The sequence below is a fragment of the Panthera tigris genome, chromosome A3 (assembly GCF_018350195.1).
Source record: "Panthera tigris isolate Pti1 chromosome A3, P.tigris_Pti1_mat1.1, whole genome shotgun sequence".
NCBI lineage: Eukaryota > Metazoa > Chordata > Mammalia > Carnivora > Felidae > Panthera > Panthera tigris.
The window spans coordinates 61,007,415-61,026,614 of NC_056662.1; the positions used below are offsets into that span (position 1 = coordinate 61,007,415).

Genomic DNA, 19,200 nt, shown 5'->3' on the forward strand with positions numbered 1-19,200 from the left:
TTCCAATCATTATGCTGGGCCTTAGCAGGCATTTTTAACCTAGAACCACACACTTCAGTTATGAGAGACTTCTTGTATTATTTCTCGTTAATTCCCTCCCTTCTATTCTTTTCTTTCCCATAAATGTTAGGCCTCCTGAATTTGCTAATTTCCCATTTCAATTTCTCTCCCACTGTCTATTTTGCTTTAAAATGTTTACTTTTTGGGATAATTCCTTGAATATCTTTGAATGTTTATTGAATTCTTAAAGTTTTCTTTAAATCATATTTTAACTTTCTAAGGTTGCCCTTGTTCTTCAATTTTTTTTCTTTACAATGTCCTGTTTTATTTTATGGGTATGCCATATTCTCTTGAGGGTATAAATTATATACCCAAGAAGATGTTTTCTTCTACTTTCTTCAATATCTGTATTTCTTCCAGGTTCTATTTTTTCTTGCTTCCTCTTCCATGTGTGGGCCTTCCACAAAGCCCTTCAAACTTTAACCATTCTTGCATTTTGTTTTAAATCAACTTTGCGGTATAATTTATATATAAAATGTGCCTATTTTAAGAGGAGAGCTCAATGAGTTTGGATAAGCATAGACATCTATATAACCACCACAGTCAAGATACAGTACATTTCCATCACCCCAAAGAGTTCCCAGTCCCCTTTCCAGGCAGCCCTCACCAGCACTCCTGGACAACCAATCATTGATCTGTCTTCTATCACTGTGGATTGGTCCTCCTGAGTTACACACAAACATAATCCTATAGCATACAGCCTTTTGAGTATGGCTTCTTTCATTCTGCACAAGGCTTTTGAGATTCATCTATGTGTGTATCAGTACTTCATTCCTTTTCCTTGCTGAGTGGTAATCCATTGTATGGATGTATCATAGTTAATTCTGCTGATGGATATGTGGGTTGTTTCCAGTGTTGGCTATTATGGATAAAGCTGAAATCAGCATGCATGTACCAATCTTTATATGCACAAAAGAATGTCCGTTTGTCTTTAAGAATAAGGTATCAAAAAGCTGAGTATGAGAGTGAGCTGAGTGGCTGGCCAGCCTACTTTTGGTTGGGGTCCAGAAAGCTGGCATCTGTCTCTTTGCAGGGAGTGGGAGTTTCCTTTTTCCAGAGTGAAAGCCTCCTGCCTGGAGGAATAAGCCTGGTAGAAGTAGGATAAGAGGAAGAAGGCTGGAGAGGGCGAGGTAGGGGTTGTTATTCAGTAGACTTCTGGCCCTTCACCATGCTTTCTCCGTGCTAATGGACCTCAGCCCAGAGCCTCTCTGCCTCCCAAGTTTCTCATGAGAATAACCACCAGTCCCTGCAGGGCTGCGTGTGGTGGGAACCTGAACCCCCAACTCTTCCTTATACAAGCTTTCCAATAAGCCCTTGCTTTTGTCTCGGAGCTCCCCAGTATCTCTCGGACAAATCCAGCACCTTCACAGACATGCAGGTGTGACCACGTTCCTCTCCGCCTGTTCCCTCCTCCTCACAGGTTACAGTCTGGGGGTTCCAAAGATGTCTCACTGCACAGAGTGTTTCTGTGGCTTATTCTTCCTGATGTCTGTGCTGATTTAAGATAAGGGGGTGGAAATAAGTTCACTGTTCCCTTGTGAAAGTGGAAGTCCTTGGGTTAGTATTATAATTTGTGAAGAGCAATAAAGCTCTAGGTTGGGGGCAGGCAGGTGTGGGAATCCCAGCAGGGTTAAAGACTGCTTCCCCTACCCTCCTGTTCCCAGTTCACAATGCAGGACTCACTCTCACTGCAGAACTAGCCACTAAGTCAGGGTTGGGAAACCCTCTGAACTTGTTTAAGGACATTCAATCTGAAATGGCAATGTTTTCAAAGTTTAGTATTAATTTGATAATAACGCCCTTACATTTTTATGGAGCTTGCCATTAGTCAAAGACATTGGTCTGATTTTGCTGTTTTAACCACCATGATCTTCTTTATCTCTCAAACGGTAACACCCCTTATTATAGCACATGAGAAAACTGGTCAGGCAAGGTCAAGGCCATGTGGTTAGTGTGTGGCACAGTCCGGACTAGAATCCAGGTCATCTGGCTCTCGAGGAGGTATTTCCTTTATGTCCCACTACCTCCCGGACACCGTTGCCAGGCCAGGGGCCAATGCTGAGCACTGCCCAGGGGACAAGGGAAGGGGAGAAGGACACAGGAGTGTGTCAGGCTATGAAGGAGAACCATCTGTAGGTGACCCCACCACACTATCCGATCTTCTGGGTAAGCCACAGTAATACCTTACTTTCCTGATCCCAGAGCCAGGACATACTACTAGAGTTTTTTAGGATAATCTTAGGGCATTCAGGACAGTTTTTAGGACATTCTGATGCTGCCCAAGAGGGAAAGCACTAGGTATCATTGCCTCCACCCACAGAGTAGGGAACCAAGGGCCAGATGGCTAAAATCAACTGCACAGGGCTGTATGGTCAGGACTGGCAACGCCCGCCCCGAGCCAGCTTTCCCACCCCGAGCCAGCTTTCCCACCTCGTGGGCACATCCCTAGGAAGGCTGTCCTCGAAGCTCTGGGGGGCTCACCTCCCGCCCCTGCCCTTCCCCCACCCCCACTGCCAGCCTGGAGGGAACATGTGCTGAGGAGGCTGAAATCTGCAGGCTCCAGGCTCCCTCCACCCACAGGACATTCACACCTGCCCGGTGGCTTCATCTTAGAGACACTTCAGTAGCAGCAAGTGCTCTGACACAAATCTGAGCCAGGGTCGTGTTTCTGTTTTTAAGCAACGTATATTGCAAAGCAAACGAAAAATGCAAAAAGATACCTACCTAAGCTGAATTCTAAAATGGGCTCATCTGGATCTTGGATATTTCCTGAATAAAAAGGAAATGACGGGAAAAAATCATGCTTAATAAACTTTTCCTTGCATTTAGATTTTATTCAAAAGAGTCAACATTCTACATTTCCCCCCCCTCAGAAACTATTATATGAGATAGGTTTTTAATTTTCTAAACATTTCACTTCTGAGATTCCTAAGAAGTCTCAAACTCCAAGACCAAACCCCCCTCCTATTAAGCTCTGCAAAGCCACAACAAGGAGGGCTTTGATCATGGCCTGGGCACTTGCCAGACAGACACCGTGGACATTCCCATATCATCTACTGGCAAATGAGCCCTGGAGGTGCCCACTCAAGCTGGAAAACTGACGGCGGTCCAATTCCAATGGAAGTGGTTCCCAGGAAGAGGGCTGACTTCCCCCTCCCTTACGCCCTGATTCAACCAAAAGCTTGCCCTCCAGCCACCTGGAGTGGGCAGTCACTGGGGGCTCATTCTGGCTGTCCACAGGGTACCCCAGGAGGCAGGCATACAGGGTGTGTGCCACAACCTTGCACCAGGAACCTGGCGCAGGCCCTGTGAGACTCACCTGCCAGAGAGAGGCCCAGCATGTCAGCTGCCACATCAATGGTAGAAGCCCGCTGCATCGCACGGGCCCTGGCACCATGGCGAGGGCTGTGCTCTCTTGCTGTCATGATGTCATTGGTGATGATGTGTTTCCTGTTCCTGGGTCAGACCACGCCTGATTCCCCGGGACGCGCTGTCACCAAGCCCTAATCCCCTAAGGTGGCAGTAGTCCTGAGAAAAAGGCACCGACACTGGTAAGAAACATAGGGATGGTGACTGAGAGACTGTGCTCTCATGGACAGTATAAATGCCTCACACAGGCAAGGGAGGAGCCAGGGGTGGAGAGTCTGATGACCTAGGCCCCTTTGAGTGCTTCCCCTGCACTCCCCAACACTCATACACCAACACATATGCTCATGGGATCCCATAAGGAAATCATGTTCTCTTCAACAAAGACATACCACAGTAACTGTTGGTTTAGATACAATCATGAAAGATGGCTTTTGAAATGTTCTTGTTTTACTATGCTTTTCTGTTGACAAGTCTCATAGAATCTTTAACATAAAACCAATTCACCTCTGTCAGAAGGATAGGAGATGCATGAAGGGTCTGCCACCCACTGGCATGGTGAAACCCTGGAGAGACAAAGGCACGTCTCCAGCCTGCTCTCTTTCTTTCCACAGCTACAGGAACTTCACAGGTCTCCTGGTCTTAGAAAACATGTGCATGTAATCTATACTTAACTAAAGTGGATAGTGCTGTGCTATGGATATGGAAACTTCTGGGCAAAGTGCCACCACAGGCTGAATCAGAGGGATACCCCGGCATGGCACAGAATATACATTTGCTCTAAGAAGTGGGTTAAGCAGCAAGAAGTGAGTTTCACGTTTTTCCAGCCCATGTATATGCTACAATTCCTGTTGTCTCCAGAAGGAACCAACCTCTCTTGTTTAAAACACCTCTCTCAAAGCTCTCCGTGTATCCAGACACTCTTGTCTTCTCAAAGTATGTCAACACCTGTGTACCTGAAGGCCTGTGTTCTCGCTCTTGAGTTAATATTCAGCCAGCAACTTACTGGACATGTTTGTTCTTGGGCCAGTTGAGACATGTGGCATTTCTTCATAGAAGCACATCCAAATCCATCATCTAAAAATGGAAAATTATTAACTTAACAAGTGGCCAAACATGAAGTTCTCGAGAATGCATATTAATAGACGCTTATGTTATAATCTTAATGCCTAGAGATATGGGGAAGCCAAGAGTTACTACATGTTCCTGTGAGCTCCACACAACCATCTAACTTTTTGGCTCAAAAGCAAAGGTCTTGCTCAAGCCCAAAAGAATGAGAAACAGAAATGCACATTCCTATCCCCATCCAGGGGTGATCCAGGGGAACATGGACCAGCCCTAAAGCACCCACTGTGTGGCTGAGGGAAAATGCAGAGATAAGAATCTGAGTCTTCCAGTAGTCCTGCTCACAAATGTCAGCTCAAGGGAGAAGTTGCTGGGCCCCTCTGAGGCTTTGCTTTCTGGTGTCTACAATGAGGCTAGTTGTACCCATCTCACAGGGCTGCAGCGGGAGCCAAATGTGCAAAAACAGAAGAGGGCTCTGCCCTGCTGTGGCTGCCTGGCCCTTGGGTGCCTTTCTGTGGAGAAGAGAACAAGCCAGGCTCCAAGTCAGTCCCGGGGGCCCAGCACATGAGCTATCTGAAAGGGCCAACATCCGGGGTATAGATGACAGGCAGTGTGCTTGGCACTCAGGCAAACTCAGTTTCCCTTGAAGACTGGGCTCCTCCTACCCCTCCCACTGGAGCACCTGGGGACCTTTAGTCCGGGCATCTCGGCAGACATGGCAATGGCTCAGGTGGGGAGTCACAGTAAAAGTCTCCAGGGGGAAGACTGACGAGTTTGCTGACATCAAGAGGTATACAAAGTCAAAATATGGAATGAAAATGATAAAGACAGGGAAAGTACTTGCAGTACTAATATCTATAGTTTATAGTAATGCTTGTACAAATTAACAACAAAAAACCTCACTAAGAATGCAAGTGGCAAAGGTATGAATACATAGAAGAGGAATACATACAGTAAACGTTTTGGAGAAGTGACCAAACTCATTCATAATAATTTTTTTAATGTTTATTTACTTTGGGAGAAAGAGAGAGAGAGAGAGAGAGAGAGAGAGAGAGAGAGAGAGAGAGAGAGAGAGAGGCGCAGACACAGAATCCAAAGCAGGCTCCAGGGTCTGAGCTGTCAGCACAGAGCCCGAAGCGGGGCTTGAACCCACAGAGCAAGAGATCATGACCTGAGCCAAAGTCAGAGGCCCAACCGACTGAGCCACCCAGGCACCCCGCCCTCATTATTAATAATTAAAGCAACGCTAAATATTCCTATATTTACCTAAAATTGTCTTTCAAAAGAGGTTTGTCTCTTCTCATGAGAATATGCTTTGTTGGCAGACCTAGGGGAAACTCTGTAAGGCTCTTCTATATTGCTGATAACATTTTAAAGTCATATAAGCATTTCAGAAAGCAATGCGAAATTATTTACCAATATATTTATAAACAAAAACAAAATTCTCGCCAACAGTCCAAAGACGCTTATTGTAGCATTACTTATAATGACAAACACTGGAACCAATCAAAATGCCCAGCTACAAGTACATTCTGGAACACCTATAAGATGCATTACTATATGGCTGTTAAAATGATCATGACAAAGTTCATGAACATATGAAAATTTCTTTAACTTCATTAGTCATCAGGAAAACACTAATTATAGACATGAGATACCTCTGCACACTCATTAGAATAGCTAAAATGGAAAAAAAAAGACAATACCGAGTATCGGTGATGATGTGATATAAATGGAACCCTGATACACTGCTAGCAGAGGGTAAAATGGTGTAGCCGTGCTGTAAAACTGTCAGTGTCTACTCAAGCTGAACATATACCTACACCGTGACCTAGTATGTAACTCAGAGTGGAATTGCTAAAAGAAATGCATATTTATGTTCACCAAAAAAAAAAAAAAAAAAGGTAGAACATTTAGAGCATAATATTCATAATAGTCAAACACTAGCAACAACTCAAGTGTCCATCAGCTATAGAATAAACAAAACAATACAGATGCTTTTAGAAACGATGTCAAGGGGGAAAGCCAGTCAGACGAAAAGCATAACTAGGCAATTCTATTTCTATAAAGTTCAAGCACAGGCCAAATGAGCCTGTGGTATTAGAAGTCAAGACAGTGGTATCTTTGAGGGGCAAGTACTGACTGGGGAGGGCATGTGGGGCATGAGAAGGCTTGTGGTCTCTTGTTTTGGGTGCTGGTTCTACGAATTTACTGTGTGAAAATTCATTGAGCTGTAAATGAATGATTCTTCTACTTCAATAAAGAGTTTAATTATTTTAATGACTATAATAAAGACAACATAGCATGAAAAAATGTTTATGTCAGCTCTGCAACATGTGTGCTTTTAATGAAATATTCTACCTGTGCTCTGGTCACAGCCATTTAAAAAGACAAGACACAGACGGAGACCACGTGGAGAAGAGGGTGTGGGACCACAGGGAGCCGGTCCCTTTCTTAGCTTAAGGTCATCCTCTTGCATCACTGAAAGTTGCATCCCATGCTGTCCAGAGGCAAAAGTGGCACCCTGGGTGTGAAGCAGCTTGAGGAAGGAGCTCTTCTTTCTTGAACTTCTTCCCAGTGTATCTCCAGCATTCCACTGCCCTGCCTGGATGTCCTGCTCAGCTTGTAGTGAGGCTGCAGTCACCCCCCTTCACGTGGGACAGTACAGATATGCCTCCTGACAGAAGGCAACAACTGTACCCTGACAACCTGCCAGCCCTCCCCTCCCCCTCCCTTATCCCCTTCCTCTTGCCCTTGCAAGGCCCCTTCACCTAAGGAGGGTGGGGGATATTACAGGCATCATGGGGTCCTGGGGATAGAAATTCTTAAAGGGGAACATCTACAGACTAATTTTACACTTGATAGGGTTCACAGACCAGAGAAGTTTTGAGTCAAGAGAGCCTCAGAAGCCACTTCATGGTTATTTGGGGCATTTAATTAGGATCTGCAATTTAAGTCATCAAGACACAGAACACAGAGCTGATCTGCACAGCTGAACTCGATTTTCCTTATTAGTCTCATTAATTTAAAGTAATTCGCCAAGGATTCTTATATTCCCAAGGTCCCTGGCTTTCCTCCTGGCCCCATTTGAAGACCAGAGCTCATTAGGAAGAAAAACTGCACTAACATCAAAGAGGATGGATAGAGCGTGGGAGTTGTTCCGGGGACTGGAATTTTTTTTCTTGGGGGCAAGAAGAAAGAAAGAAGCAATAACTCATGAAACTGCCTCCTCTCCTCACTCTGTGAGAGACGTGTCATCCTTTCTGACAACAGGACACAGGTCATCAACTCAACAGCAAACCCAATAATGTCCCTTCCACCAGGGGGGCAGGAGAATGGTGGTAGAGGGAGCATAAGCAAGACAGGAGGCTTGTGGTCGTTCATACAGGCCCATGGGATTTGTGACCAATGGCAGTGACTGTCACAAGCTTCTCAGGAAGCCAGTCTAAGGTCTGCCTGCCTTCCTCCTCCACAGAACAAGGGCTCCCAGGCCTGGAAAGGGTTCTGGTGGCCCCTCTAGGCCTCAGTAACCTCTCGGGGCTGCAGAGCTGGAGCTGAGTAGGGAGGACTGGCCACAAACTCCATTTTCATCTGTCTTATATGATGGGGGTTCTTCTGAGAACAGTCTTAAAAAGGACTTCTATGGATGACGTCACAGAAGTCCAGACGAGGTAACTTTCTCAAGGTCACACAGAGCTAAAGGATGAACTATCAGAATCAACCCAAGGCAAAAGCCCAAATACAAGTAGAGGCGCTCTCCCTGCCCAGCCCACTCTATTGCTGTCACTGTGGGCAGGAAATAGGCTCCTAGCAAACCTTCTCCAGGCCTCTGCTCTCCAAACACAGGCAGCACAGGAGAGAAAGTCAGATGAAAGGCTTGCGTGAGTCAGAGCATGAATCAGCAGCCCCTGGGGAGGAGGCTACTTCAGGAGGCAGAAAGAGGCAGAGTTTTCTCTCAAAACCCCTAATCCAGGACAGCCACAATCACTGATCAATGAAGTGTCACACTGCTCACCGGCAAACCACTACTAATAACAACCTGAGAGCAACAGCTGCCGCCTTCCGCACAAAGCCCCTCAGGCAGACAGTGCCCAGCAGCCGACGACCTTGCCTCAGTCTCCCTAACACAGCTAACCAGTCTGTACCTCAAGATAACGTACTTCCTGGTGTGACCATGGGATGAGCAGTGGGGCACCCTGTGTCTCATGAATGCCAGACTTAAACTCTTGGTTTCTTCCATATCATCCTGGGTACCTCATTCAAGCCTAAACATAGACCACGGGCCTAACGAACCCCTACTGAGTAAACAAACTGTCAGCTTCTGTGGCAGACTGGCCCTGCTCACCAGGTACATTCGTCCCAGGTACACTGACAGGTGACCCTCTCCAGCACCCTTCCAGTTTGGTGCAGCTGTGTGAGAGTGCAGAGGGATGCACACCAGCTGAGATAAAGGTGAGAAAGCCGCTCATGGGATTCTCCAAGTCTCCCTTCCCCCCAGATTCCCAGCTGGATGCAGGGGGATTGAGTGAATAATTCCAAGGCCCCAGGGTAAGGGAGTGACTCTGTGGAAAGAAACTAGGTCCCTGAGACCAGGAAGAGCAGAGGCCCCACCTCCCACCGACGATCTACACTGAGTTTACCCTGAGTAAGACCCTTGGTTGTGTGAAGCCACGGAGATTTGGGAGGTGGTTGTTACAACAGCTAACATTAGTTACTGTGACTAAAGTATGGCACATACCAGGCACCCAAGAAATGGTTATGATGAAAACAGAACTCAAAGCCTCCAGTTAACACTTACCACACAATGCTTTGTTCTCTAAATGAGGTATGCCCAGTTCATGAGCAAAGAGCCCACAGGTGGCTGGGAGACTACCACAGGGGTCAAGAAATGAAAGCACAGAGAAGTAAAAAACCCACTTTAGCAGATAATCAACGAGGCAAGTCTTTTTTTGTCCCCTCTCTAATTGCAAGTCAGGCTTAGGGCATGCTGATAGCTCTCCTGCCCTCCCCCACCCCCAAAATCACCTGGCTAGCCCTGGACTTCATCATCCCAAACACACACTATGATGGAAGCTGGCATTAATGTTGAGAAAGCAAGTTCTCTGATATGATCCTAGAGCTGCTAATCCAACCAGGAGAGAAAAAGAGACCCATCTCTCCCACTGGACACCCAAGATCAGCCTATTCCCAACAGTCCTCTGGAGCCAACTGGGAATTGAGGCTACCCAGGGCTCTATCCAGAGCTGGTCTACATCCAACAGGGCCTTGGAGCCCTTGGGGCTTCAGGACCACTAATTCCTTCAATTCCAGAAAATAAGAGAATGACAACAGCATGGGTGCAAATACCACAACATGGGCATAAACCTCAGGTGGGCACAGGGTAGGTGGGGTGCAGATGCCCATGACAAAAACTGAATGGGCCAGAGCCATGGTGGCTATGGTAACAGGCATGGGCAAGGCCAACACAAAGGAATAGGAGCAGTGTCTCCAGAACAGACAAGGGCAAGGGTGACCAGCGACTTGGAGGCCCCCCTCCCGGGAAAAGGCAGCACTGGTGTGTGAGGCTCAGTGCACCTAGTGTCAAAACAGCTCATATTCTGTCTCCAGGTTTCCAACCAGGTCAGTCACCAGCAAGGGAAGATTCGGCATATGAGCAAGGACCAGGAAGGCCTGGCTTCCAGAACAGCAGCCAATGGAAGCAGAAAATTCCTCTGGCTTATACTTGGAATGAGTGAATGAATGAATGTGTGCCTCTATATGACATCCCAGAAATTTAAGTGCAATGAATCAAGTTTCGGTGCACAGAAAATTACAGAATGGTTGTCAACCGAGGAATGGGCCACTGGGGTAGGGAGATATACTAAAGACTTAAATAACACAAACTTGAGCAGGCTGCCTAGAAAGGCTAAAAAAGAGGGTGTTGAATGGTGGAGACAAAGACCAGGTGATGTAGGGGTTGTAGGTAGGGGGTTCAGGTGGGATGAGCCATTGTAAGCACAGCAGAGGGACAGGGTCTGGGAGGCAGGGGCAGGCCAAGCTGGAACTTAGCAGTAAGGGTTCCTTGATTTTAATTTGCCCATTTAGGGGACTTCTTAACCCACTGAATGTTCCACCCCCTCTGTGCCCACCCCCACCCTAAAACGCAAGAGAATCATGGAAGCTAGCAGATCTTTCATCTTTTTCTCTTTCAAACAAGTTGCCTAGGAAAGATCTTAATCTTTTAAACAAAGTCAAATATGCCTCCTTACCATAAAAAGCAAGGAATGCTGCCTGCCTCCAAGACTCAGGTATTAACAGGGCAGGAAATGCCAGACACCCCAGGCACAAAGACAAGGGTAGAGGGCAGGGAGCCTTAGTCTCTTCCCTCCTGTGCCCTGGCCCCAAGCCCAGCAGGCCCCGGACACCCTGGTCCACAGAGGGCTCTCAACACCTTCCCTCCGGTGTCCTAGACCCTTGGATCAAACTGCAGAGGCCCTGAGCTGGGTGCAAGAGGCTGGGCACTTGATCAATTAGGATCACTCCTCTCCAGGGGCTGGGCAAGAGCTACTGAGCTTCCCTAAGCCTCAGTTTCACAATCTGTAAAACAGCAGTAACAACACCCACCTCACCAGGACACACTGAGGAGCAAGCACATACATAGAGACATGTAAAATACCCACACAGAGCCTGTGCAGAGACTCGAATCAGATAGAAGAGTTTCTCTCCTTGGCTCTACCTAACCTCTCATGTGTCTAGTCCTGAGCTGCAGTTTTACTGGGGCCATCTATGAGCCTGGAAGGCCTTTCCTTCCCTCCAGCTAAGTCTACCAACATTTTTACCCAACTCTCCAGCCGTCTGAACTTCAACCAGAATTCTTCACTCAGGTCCATGGCACTCTGCCCGTGCTTCAGTTTATAGTGACTGTGTTTTCTAAACCCAACATTTAGGCCCAAAGGTTGCTATTGGGGAGGGACAGGTGAATGGAGTACCATTCTGTGGGCAGTCAGCCACTGGGAGCGAGGTCACCTGCACAAGGCATCTTCTATGGGCCTCAGTTTTTTCATTTGTAAAATGAGGAGACTGCCAGGTGTAAGGAATCCATGGTCCGAGCCCACCCCAGACCCCCAGGGAAGAGAAGTGGCTGCTCTGTGCCCCCGAGGCTGGACATCCGTTAGGATCCTGTTCTGAGAGGCAGCAACCACAGCCTTCCTATTATGGAGCCCTGCTTCCTCCTTCCTCTTCTGGGCCAAGGACCCAGCTCTCTCCTACTTCTCACTCCCCATGCTACACAGGGCCTTGGACCCAGGAGAGGGGTTCACTGTGAGTACACCTCCTACATGAAGAAGACCGCCAAACCAGCGAGTATGCTGCAAGAACTGTCCAGGGCAGCCAGCGATGAAATGCAGGCAACAAACGCCTCGGAAAGTGAGGCACAGAGAAGAAGGTTTGCGCTGCAGCTGGTGTATCTTCTCACCTGCAGACACAAACAACCCCACTCAGGGCCCCACTGGGCCTGCGCTCCGCAATCTTTTATCTGCAGCTTCCCACTTCCCCAATCCCTGTTCTCTGCTGGTGACACTGAACAGGCAGCAGTGGCCATGGGTTCACCCCAGCTAATTAACTAGCCTGCCTCATCCACTTAATGAATATGGTAGCTGATATAACACAATGCCTTAACCCAGATTCAAAAGCACATCTCCGACTCCAACAGGAAGAGTCAGTCACCGTGCATATTCCCCTAAACAACAGCAGGGGCTAGAGCCCAGGAGCAGGACAAGCGCAGACTGTTCCAGCTCCCCTCCAGCCCTCCAGTTTTCCCACCTCAGTCAATGGCAGCTCCATCTCTCCACTTGCTCCAGCCAAGAAACAAAGTCAGTGCAGACTCCTGAACAACGCTCTCACAGCCCACACCCAATGCATGGGTGATCCTCCCGCTCTATCCAGACTTCTGCCTGCCTCAGCACCCCTGCCCCACTGCCCTGGCTTCTCTGACAGTTACTCTGAAGCCCCCAGTCTGTCTTTAGACAGCACTGGCGAGGCTGTGAACCCCTCCACCAGCATCTTCATCTGGCTCCCACCTGGCTTCCTTGCTGTTGAGACCTCCCTGGCTGCCCACCCTCCTTGAGGCTGCGCTTCCATGGAAGACATTGGAGGGCAGTTCCCTCACGCCTGGTATGTCCTTCCTAAAAACGAGCCTCTCCAGGAGGTCTTTGGGACAGCCTGGTTTAAAACTGACTTGTGGCTCATCTATAAGCCATGACCTTTGGGGGATTTTCCGTAAGAACTAGCCTGAAAATAAATCACCCTGCAAAAGTGTTTAGAAGTGCGTGTGCTGAGCAACACAGGTGCAAACCCTGGGTCTGGGGGCTCACATCAGGGAGATGAGAGAGACATGTTAACAATAACCAAGTGCTGGGTGGGGGCAGCGGCAGCAGCAGCGGTGGAATGGGGGGGGGGGGTGCCGCTGGCTGTCTCTGCCGTACCGAACCCTCCACACCCCACACTTCTTAAGCCCCTTTTCTTAAGCATCTACTTTCTTTGCTTCTACATCTCATGCTGTTTCTTCTGTATAAACTGACAATCTCTTCAACAACAGTGAGGGTCTCTCACGGACTAGGCCTTAGGGATACAAACATGAACACGTGGACTTGGTCAGCAAATGCCACGACAGGAATTGCAACAAAAACATGAATGGGGTACAATCTGAGGGCCACAATGGTGCCGGTGAAACCTCTTCCCAGACCTTCCTTTGTGTGAAGGGCTGGCCTGCTGCTCCCCACCCCTCCCTTTCCTGGCAGGGGTGCCTCATGTGCTAGAAGCACGGAGCTTCTTTCTCAGTGAGAATCAACCCAGTGTTGATTGAATCCTCTCACTCCCAAGCACCAGCCTTCACGTGTCACTTGACTGCCACGGAGGCTTACCAGAGTAGCACAAGCAAAGATAGTGGGCGCACTGCACTAAGCAAAGCATTGTAGTCCATTGTTAAGAGCTGCCTCTTTATTACCGGAGACAATGCACGCCAGTGTCAGTGCCTTCTTCTCTCTCCTAGAAATGTCCATGGTGTTGACAAGTCTCATGTCTTGCTCCATTGTCAACTCGGCCACTCGAAGCCCTCACATAATTAACTGAAAGTTCGCCTATATGTTGGCCAGGAAGGCCTCTCAGGAGTGCCAGAGAAATTTCCAAATAGGTGCGTAAAAGGACTGGATCCAGTATCTATCAACAATCACCGTCAGTGTAGACATGCAGTTCCCGGAGGACCAACAGCCAAAGAGATGAGGGCAACAGCTTCCCTGTGACCTGTGGGTCAGCTTATCTCCACGTGAGGCTCCATAAAGGACCTATCAGCCAATGAAGGCAGGTATCACCTCAGACCCAGATGCCCCTGCCCCCAAGGCGCTTACTCAGAGCCTGGTTCCAGAAGATGCAGCTAAAAGAGAACTCTCTGGCTCCTCGAGGGCTGGGTGTGCCCTATTCACTGCCTGAGACTGTTCTTTCTCTTCCCTTTTCTTTTTCTACCCAAACCCAAGGCTGTAAGGTCTGGCCTGGTGCCTACTTCCACCCCTCCCCCAACCAGAGCTGGCCACCTGGAAGCTGGGCCCTGACTTCTTTCAGCCAACAGGGCAGATGCCACCCCCAGACTCTGCTTCTCTCCCCTCTCTCCTTTGGGAGGGGGTCGGTCCTTTCAGCCAAGGGGATGTGGGAGTGAGTGTGATCACGCTGCTCAAGGCTCCTCAGTATCACAGAGCAAAGAGGGTGTGCCTTCCCAGGGGCCGTGGCTTACACCCCAGCTACAGCAACTCCCTTTCCCTTGCCCTGACAGTGTTTCCATTCCATCCCCCCAGTCCTTGGGGTTCAGTGAAGAGGCTATCATAGGGAAGGAAGGTTCTGGGTACTCCTGCTATCATGGCCAAAACACCACACTTACCAGCCGGGACGCTTGTACTGCAGCCTGGAAAACCCAATTCAGATGAGTTCAAGCAGAGAGGCATTTGTCATAAAGGTTCAGGGTTGACTTATAAAACTTGAACGGAAATATGGCTGAGCTGGCCCAAAGACCCCAATGTCAGCAGCACAGACAACTCTTCTCGGCTCTCCTCTGCTAACCCATGCCATTCTCCTCCTCCCTGCAAATGAACCTATGCTCATGGTGGTGTCAAGGCAGCTGACAGCCCCCCAACTCTACTCTCCAGGTCTAGCCACTGAAGGGGTCAAATGCATGCACTCTCTCCCAGTCTCCACTCCGGCTCACTCTGGGGAAGGCAATCCAAGGATCTAGCTTGTCCAGGTATCCCTGGGCTGGAGGCTGGGGTCACAATGTAGCATGAGTGCTCCTATGAGACCCAGTAAGTTTGGCGGGAGAGAACCCCACAAAGGGGCTTGGGGGAGGATGGAGAGAACCCTTATAACTCATCACAACTTTTAGGAACCAAATGGAGAGGCCCTATAGCAAGTGTTCCTCAACCTTTAAAAAGTCAAAGGGGCACGTGGGTGGCTCAGTTGGTTGAGCGTCTGACTTCAGCTCAGGTCATGATCTCACGGTTCGTGAGTCTGAGCCCCATGTCAGGCTCTGTGCTGACAGCTCAGAGCCTGGAGGCTGCTTCGAATTCTGTGACTCCCTCTCTCTCTGTTCCTCCCCTGCTCACACACTCCCTCTCTCTCTCTCAAAAATAAACATTAAAAAAAAAAGTCAAAGAACTCCCACTGGTTTTTTTTTTTTGTTGCTGTTTTTTTTTTTAACATTTTTATTTTTGAAAGAAAGAGACAGAGCCTGAGCAGGAGGAGGCGAAGAGAGAGAGGAAGACACAGAATCCGAAGCAGGCTCCAGGCTCTGAGCTGTCAGCATACAGCCCGACATGGGGCTGGAACTCATGAACAGTGAGATCATGACCTGAGCCAAAGTAGGACGCTTAACCTACTGAGCCACCTAGGCGCCCCCAAAGAACTCCCACTGTTAAGTAAATATTTTTTTATATTGTTTAAAATAGAGAACATAAACATAAAATTGGGTATAAACTCTTTCTTCTTAGAGCTCTTCAACTACTATAAAACCAAAAGAGATCTATAAATTATCTACAGCAAGACCTCCACAAAAATGAACTCACATTTATATTAATGTAACGTGGCAGATGGGGACAACGCACAGAAACCATTACACAAACATAACCCTGACTGACTCCAGAAGGCCTCTCTTGCCACACTCTCCACTCCACCCTTGCCTGGACTGAGTCAGAAATGCCCACAAAGGCCACTCAGTCCACCCAGCAGCCATGTGGTAATAATAACAGACACTGCTCTCCAGAAACATGAGTTGCAGAGCAGGGCAGAGGAGCGGAGATGTGGTGACACTTCCCTGGACTGTGAGCAAGGACTCTCTGGGTCCTGGACAGCAGGACATGTTGTTTTGCTCTTGTGCATGACATCAAGAGAGTTACGGGGAAAAACAAGTACAAAACACAGCTTGATGGCTTGCTGTGTAAAAATGCAAGACTGAAGAAGCTGGTCACCTTCTTTGAGTCTCCACAGTGGAGAGCTCCCGCTATGGGCCACGGAAGGTGGCCAACAAGATGGTGGCTGCAACACTTCCCTGTGTGAAAAGAGAGCACTGTCTGTCTTCCCTCCCTTCAGTCGGTTCACAGCGTTATGCTCCTCCAGGACTTAGTCAGTATCTGCTGCCTACTGGAGTTTCTCATCATGTGGGAGAAGGTGACGAGAGGAGACCAAGAACTGCTCAGTCCAAGATGCCTTCTGGCTGCTCACCTGCCTCATCTGGCATCCAAGGAAAGAAACACCTTGTCCAGAGATTCAGGTAGAAAAGCTCACAGGCAGAGGTGTGAGCAAGAGCAACAATTCCACTACCAAGTTCCTCCCATGCCCCCTGGTTCCCGCAGTCCTCACACCTCACTGCCAAGGGGGCTGTCTGAAAGATGGGAGCCGGCAGATGACTGACTGAGCGGGGCTTCTTCAAGGTCATGAGCCCCAGAGCAAAGTCAGGACTAAAGTCAGCCCTTGCTCCTCCTGCATTCTTTCCAACACTTGAAACAGCACGCAGGGCACACTAATTCAAACTCCAACCAGATGCAGGTAAAAGGCACAGTCTTTTCCCTTGGCAAGTTCCTCATTTTTAAGCACTTTCACACATATATTATTTTATAATGTTTCCTAGAACATTACTTTCTTCCCTCCATGCCTTTTCAGGACCCAGGACCCTGGAAGAAAACACTTCAGATCCAAGACATGCTAACCAATCTTTCCCTGTCCGTCCCCACCCACAGTCTTTACAAGGCCCTCTGGTCACAGTCTCTCCTCCAGCCTTCATGTTAAGCAACACAACAGACCAGAGAGGAAATGGACCTTCCTAGAGAAGGCAAAAGAGAGAACTTCAGGATGTGGGTGACTTCTTTTTTTGCATCATTCATGTTTGATTTCCTTTTCAAAGCTGAAATTAAGCTCCTTGGGAGAAAAATAGTGTCAATATTTTGTCGAAATATTTCAATATAAATTTTTAAAAATATAAATCTCGGGGGGAGGGATTAAAATTAAAAAACACAAAGCTTTGTGAACAGGGTAAAAAGACAAAACCTAGCCAACAATACCAACAAATACTAAAGTAAAAAAAAATATACATATGTAATGCTCTGTATCTTGATGGTGGAGAAAGGACTTATATAAATATTGCACAGAAGTATGTTTCAGAAGAAAAGTAGAATGGGAACCCCCGAACCAGCAAGTCACGACTCAAGACCTAGTTTCTGTAGTGACACGTTAACCTGATTAGCAGGGGTTCCTCTGCTCTTTTTGTAGGACTACTGTGGCTTTATTGCCATTTCCTCCTCTTTACCGTTCCCAACAGGTTTTATTTATTCACTGTAGAATATCCTGGTTGAGCAAGTGTAGAATATCCTGGTTGAGCAAGCACCTGGTACGTCAAGGTGCTTTGGCAAATAGTTGCTGTGCTGTCCCCAGCTCACACTGGTGACACACACTCCACGATTCAAGAATAAAACACGCATCCTTCCTCTCCTTACAAAAACTCCCACACCCTCTGTGAGGCCTGTCAGCGGAAGCAGTGCAGGGAAAGTGAATCAGCTCACCACCCAGACAGTGGCTGGAGACATACAAATGGCAGGCTGAATGTGGGGAAATGCAGGCCTTGAACAAGGTTAGCCTCCTTGGAAGATACTACAGTCCCAAAGAGTTGCCAGTAATTTTGGCAAACCTAACAAGCAAAGTGTACTTTTGGAAGGGAAGCTGGGCACACATACCAGCTCCCAGAGGGGTTAGTGAGATCCAGGCCTGATGTTGCCTGGGCCTTTTCAGAACAAGAAGCTCTATGATCTGATTTATGCCAGGTCAGGGAGCAACCATGAAGCCAGGCTTTGGTTTTGTTTAACAAGAACCAAATATCCAGGCAACTTTCAAAACTCCTTGCTAACACTAATGGAGTTTTGGGAAAACAGAGGAAGATCCAACCTATGGGGTTAATCCAAATAAGATGGCCTCAGGTTTACTTCAAATCCTGGTATCTGTGCACCTGCACCACAACATGCAGTTTCCAATCCAGCCCCACCTGCAGCACCCCAGTGCCCCTGTCTTGCTCCTGCTGAACCCCTCACCAGCCTCACTCCAGCACCTCCAGCAGCATGGTACATGGGGCCTAATGAGGCGCTTACTTACAGGCTCACTCCAAATACACTATTTCCTTCTCGACCATTGACAGAGCAGGATTGACAATAATTTGAAAGTTCCAATGTGTCTCAGATGACTGGAGTTGGGTGGATTCAGTTTATTTTCATAATCACTAAAAAAGCATGTTTTCTAATTCAGAAGTGTAAGGTTGGGCTTCACAAGAGAATGTAAAGTTTTCAGAGCAGCCATAAAATTCCATAAAGGGCTATAAATATGAAGCAACGACCACAGATCAATGAAATTCTGGGAAGACAAAGTTATTTCTGGAACATGGCAATAAGCCAGGAGACTGAGGATGCCCAAGGCCTCCAAGTGGGCAGCACCGATGAAGCTGGTTTTAGCTTCTGCACCAACAAACCAAAATTATTGAGAGAGGTCTCAGTCTTGGAAATAAAGTGGGTCACACATTCTGTAAGCCTTACCATATATAAATCTCTGGCAAAGTGGTATATTATCAGCTTACTTTAGCTACAGAAGAGGAATATTGTTTTAACCAATCATGTTGGGTGGAACACATAGAAAAGACTCTGAAAAGACTTCCGTGCTCCATATTTTTACATAAAAATAAAAAGCAAGCAGTCCTGATTTTTATATGAGACTTCTCTGGAGAGAAGATTTCATAGCTTTAGCTACCCACTTGAGTTATTTGGTTGTTTTGGGTTTTCTTGGTGGTTGTGGGGATTTTTGTTTTTTGTTTTTTGAGAGAATGTGTGTGTGTGTTTCTCTGAGGATGTGATATGATAGGATTGAGACAGGGAAACGAGCTCTCTAACCAACCAGTTGGAAGTCAGTCTGTCACGAAAGAGAGACTTTTCAAGGCACCTGGGCAGCTCAGTTAAGCATCCAACTCTTGATTTCAGCTCAGGTCATGATCTCATGGTTCATGGGTTCAAGCCCTGTGTTAAGCTCTGCGATCGCAGTGTGGAGCCTGCTTGGGATTAATTCTCTCTCTCTCTCTCTCTCAAAATATACAAAACTTAAAAAAAAAAAAAAAAGAAAGAAAGAGAGAGACCTTTCTTTCACATATTTCTCCCACGTGTC

At 47.6% G+C, this 19,200-nt stretch overlaps 1 protein-coding gene across 10 annotated transcripts in view; it reads right to left on the minus strand.

Annotated features, from left to right (window-relative positions):
• Positions 1–19,200, minus strand: part of INPP4A (inositol polyphosphate-4-phosphatase type I A) — a 155,790-nt gene that overhangs the window by 78,124 nt on the left and 58,466 nt on the right. For 7 of the 10 annotated variants that reach the window (XR_006215660.1, XM_042981217.1, XM_042981218.1 and 4 more), the window contains exons 2-4: positions 4,433–4,503; positions 3,380–3,588; positions 2,785–2,829 (exon numbers count right to left, since the gene is read on the minus strand). Coding sequence is in view for 8 of the 10 variants with exons in the window: in XM_042981217.1 (XP_042837151.1) it covers positions 2,785–2,829; positions 3,380–3,485 (151 nt within the window). In the remaining 2 variants the exon portion in view is untranslated. Of the gene's footprint in view, positions 1–1,422; positions 1,555–2,784; positions 2,830–3,379; positions 3,609–4,382; positions 4,504–19,200 lie in introns of those variants that run through there. The other 3 variants (XM_042981214.1, XM_042981213.1, XM_042981219.1) reach the window with 3 other exon arrangements.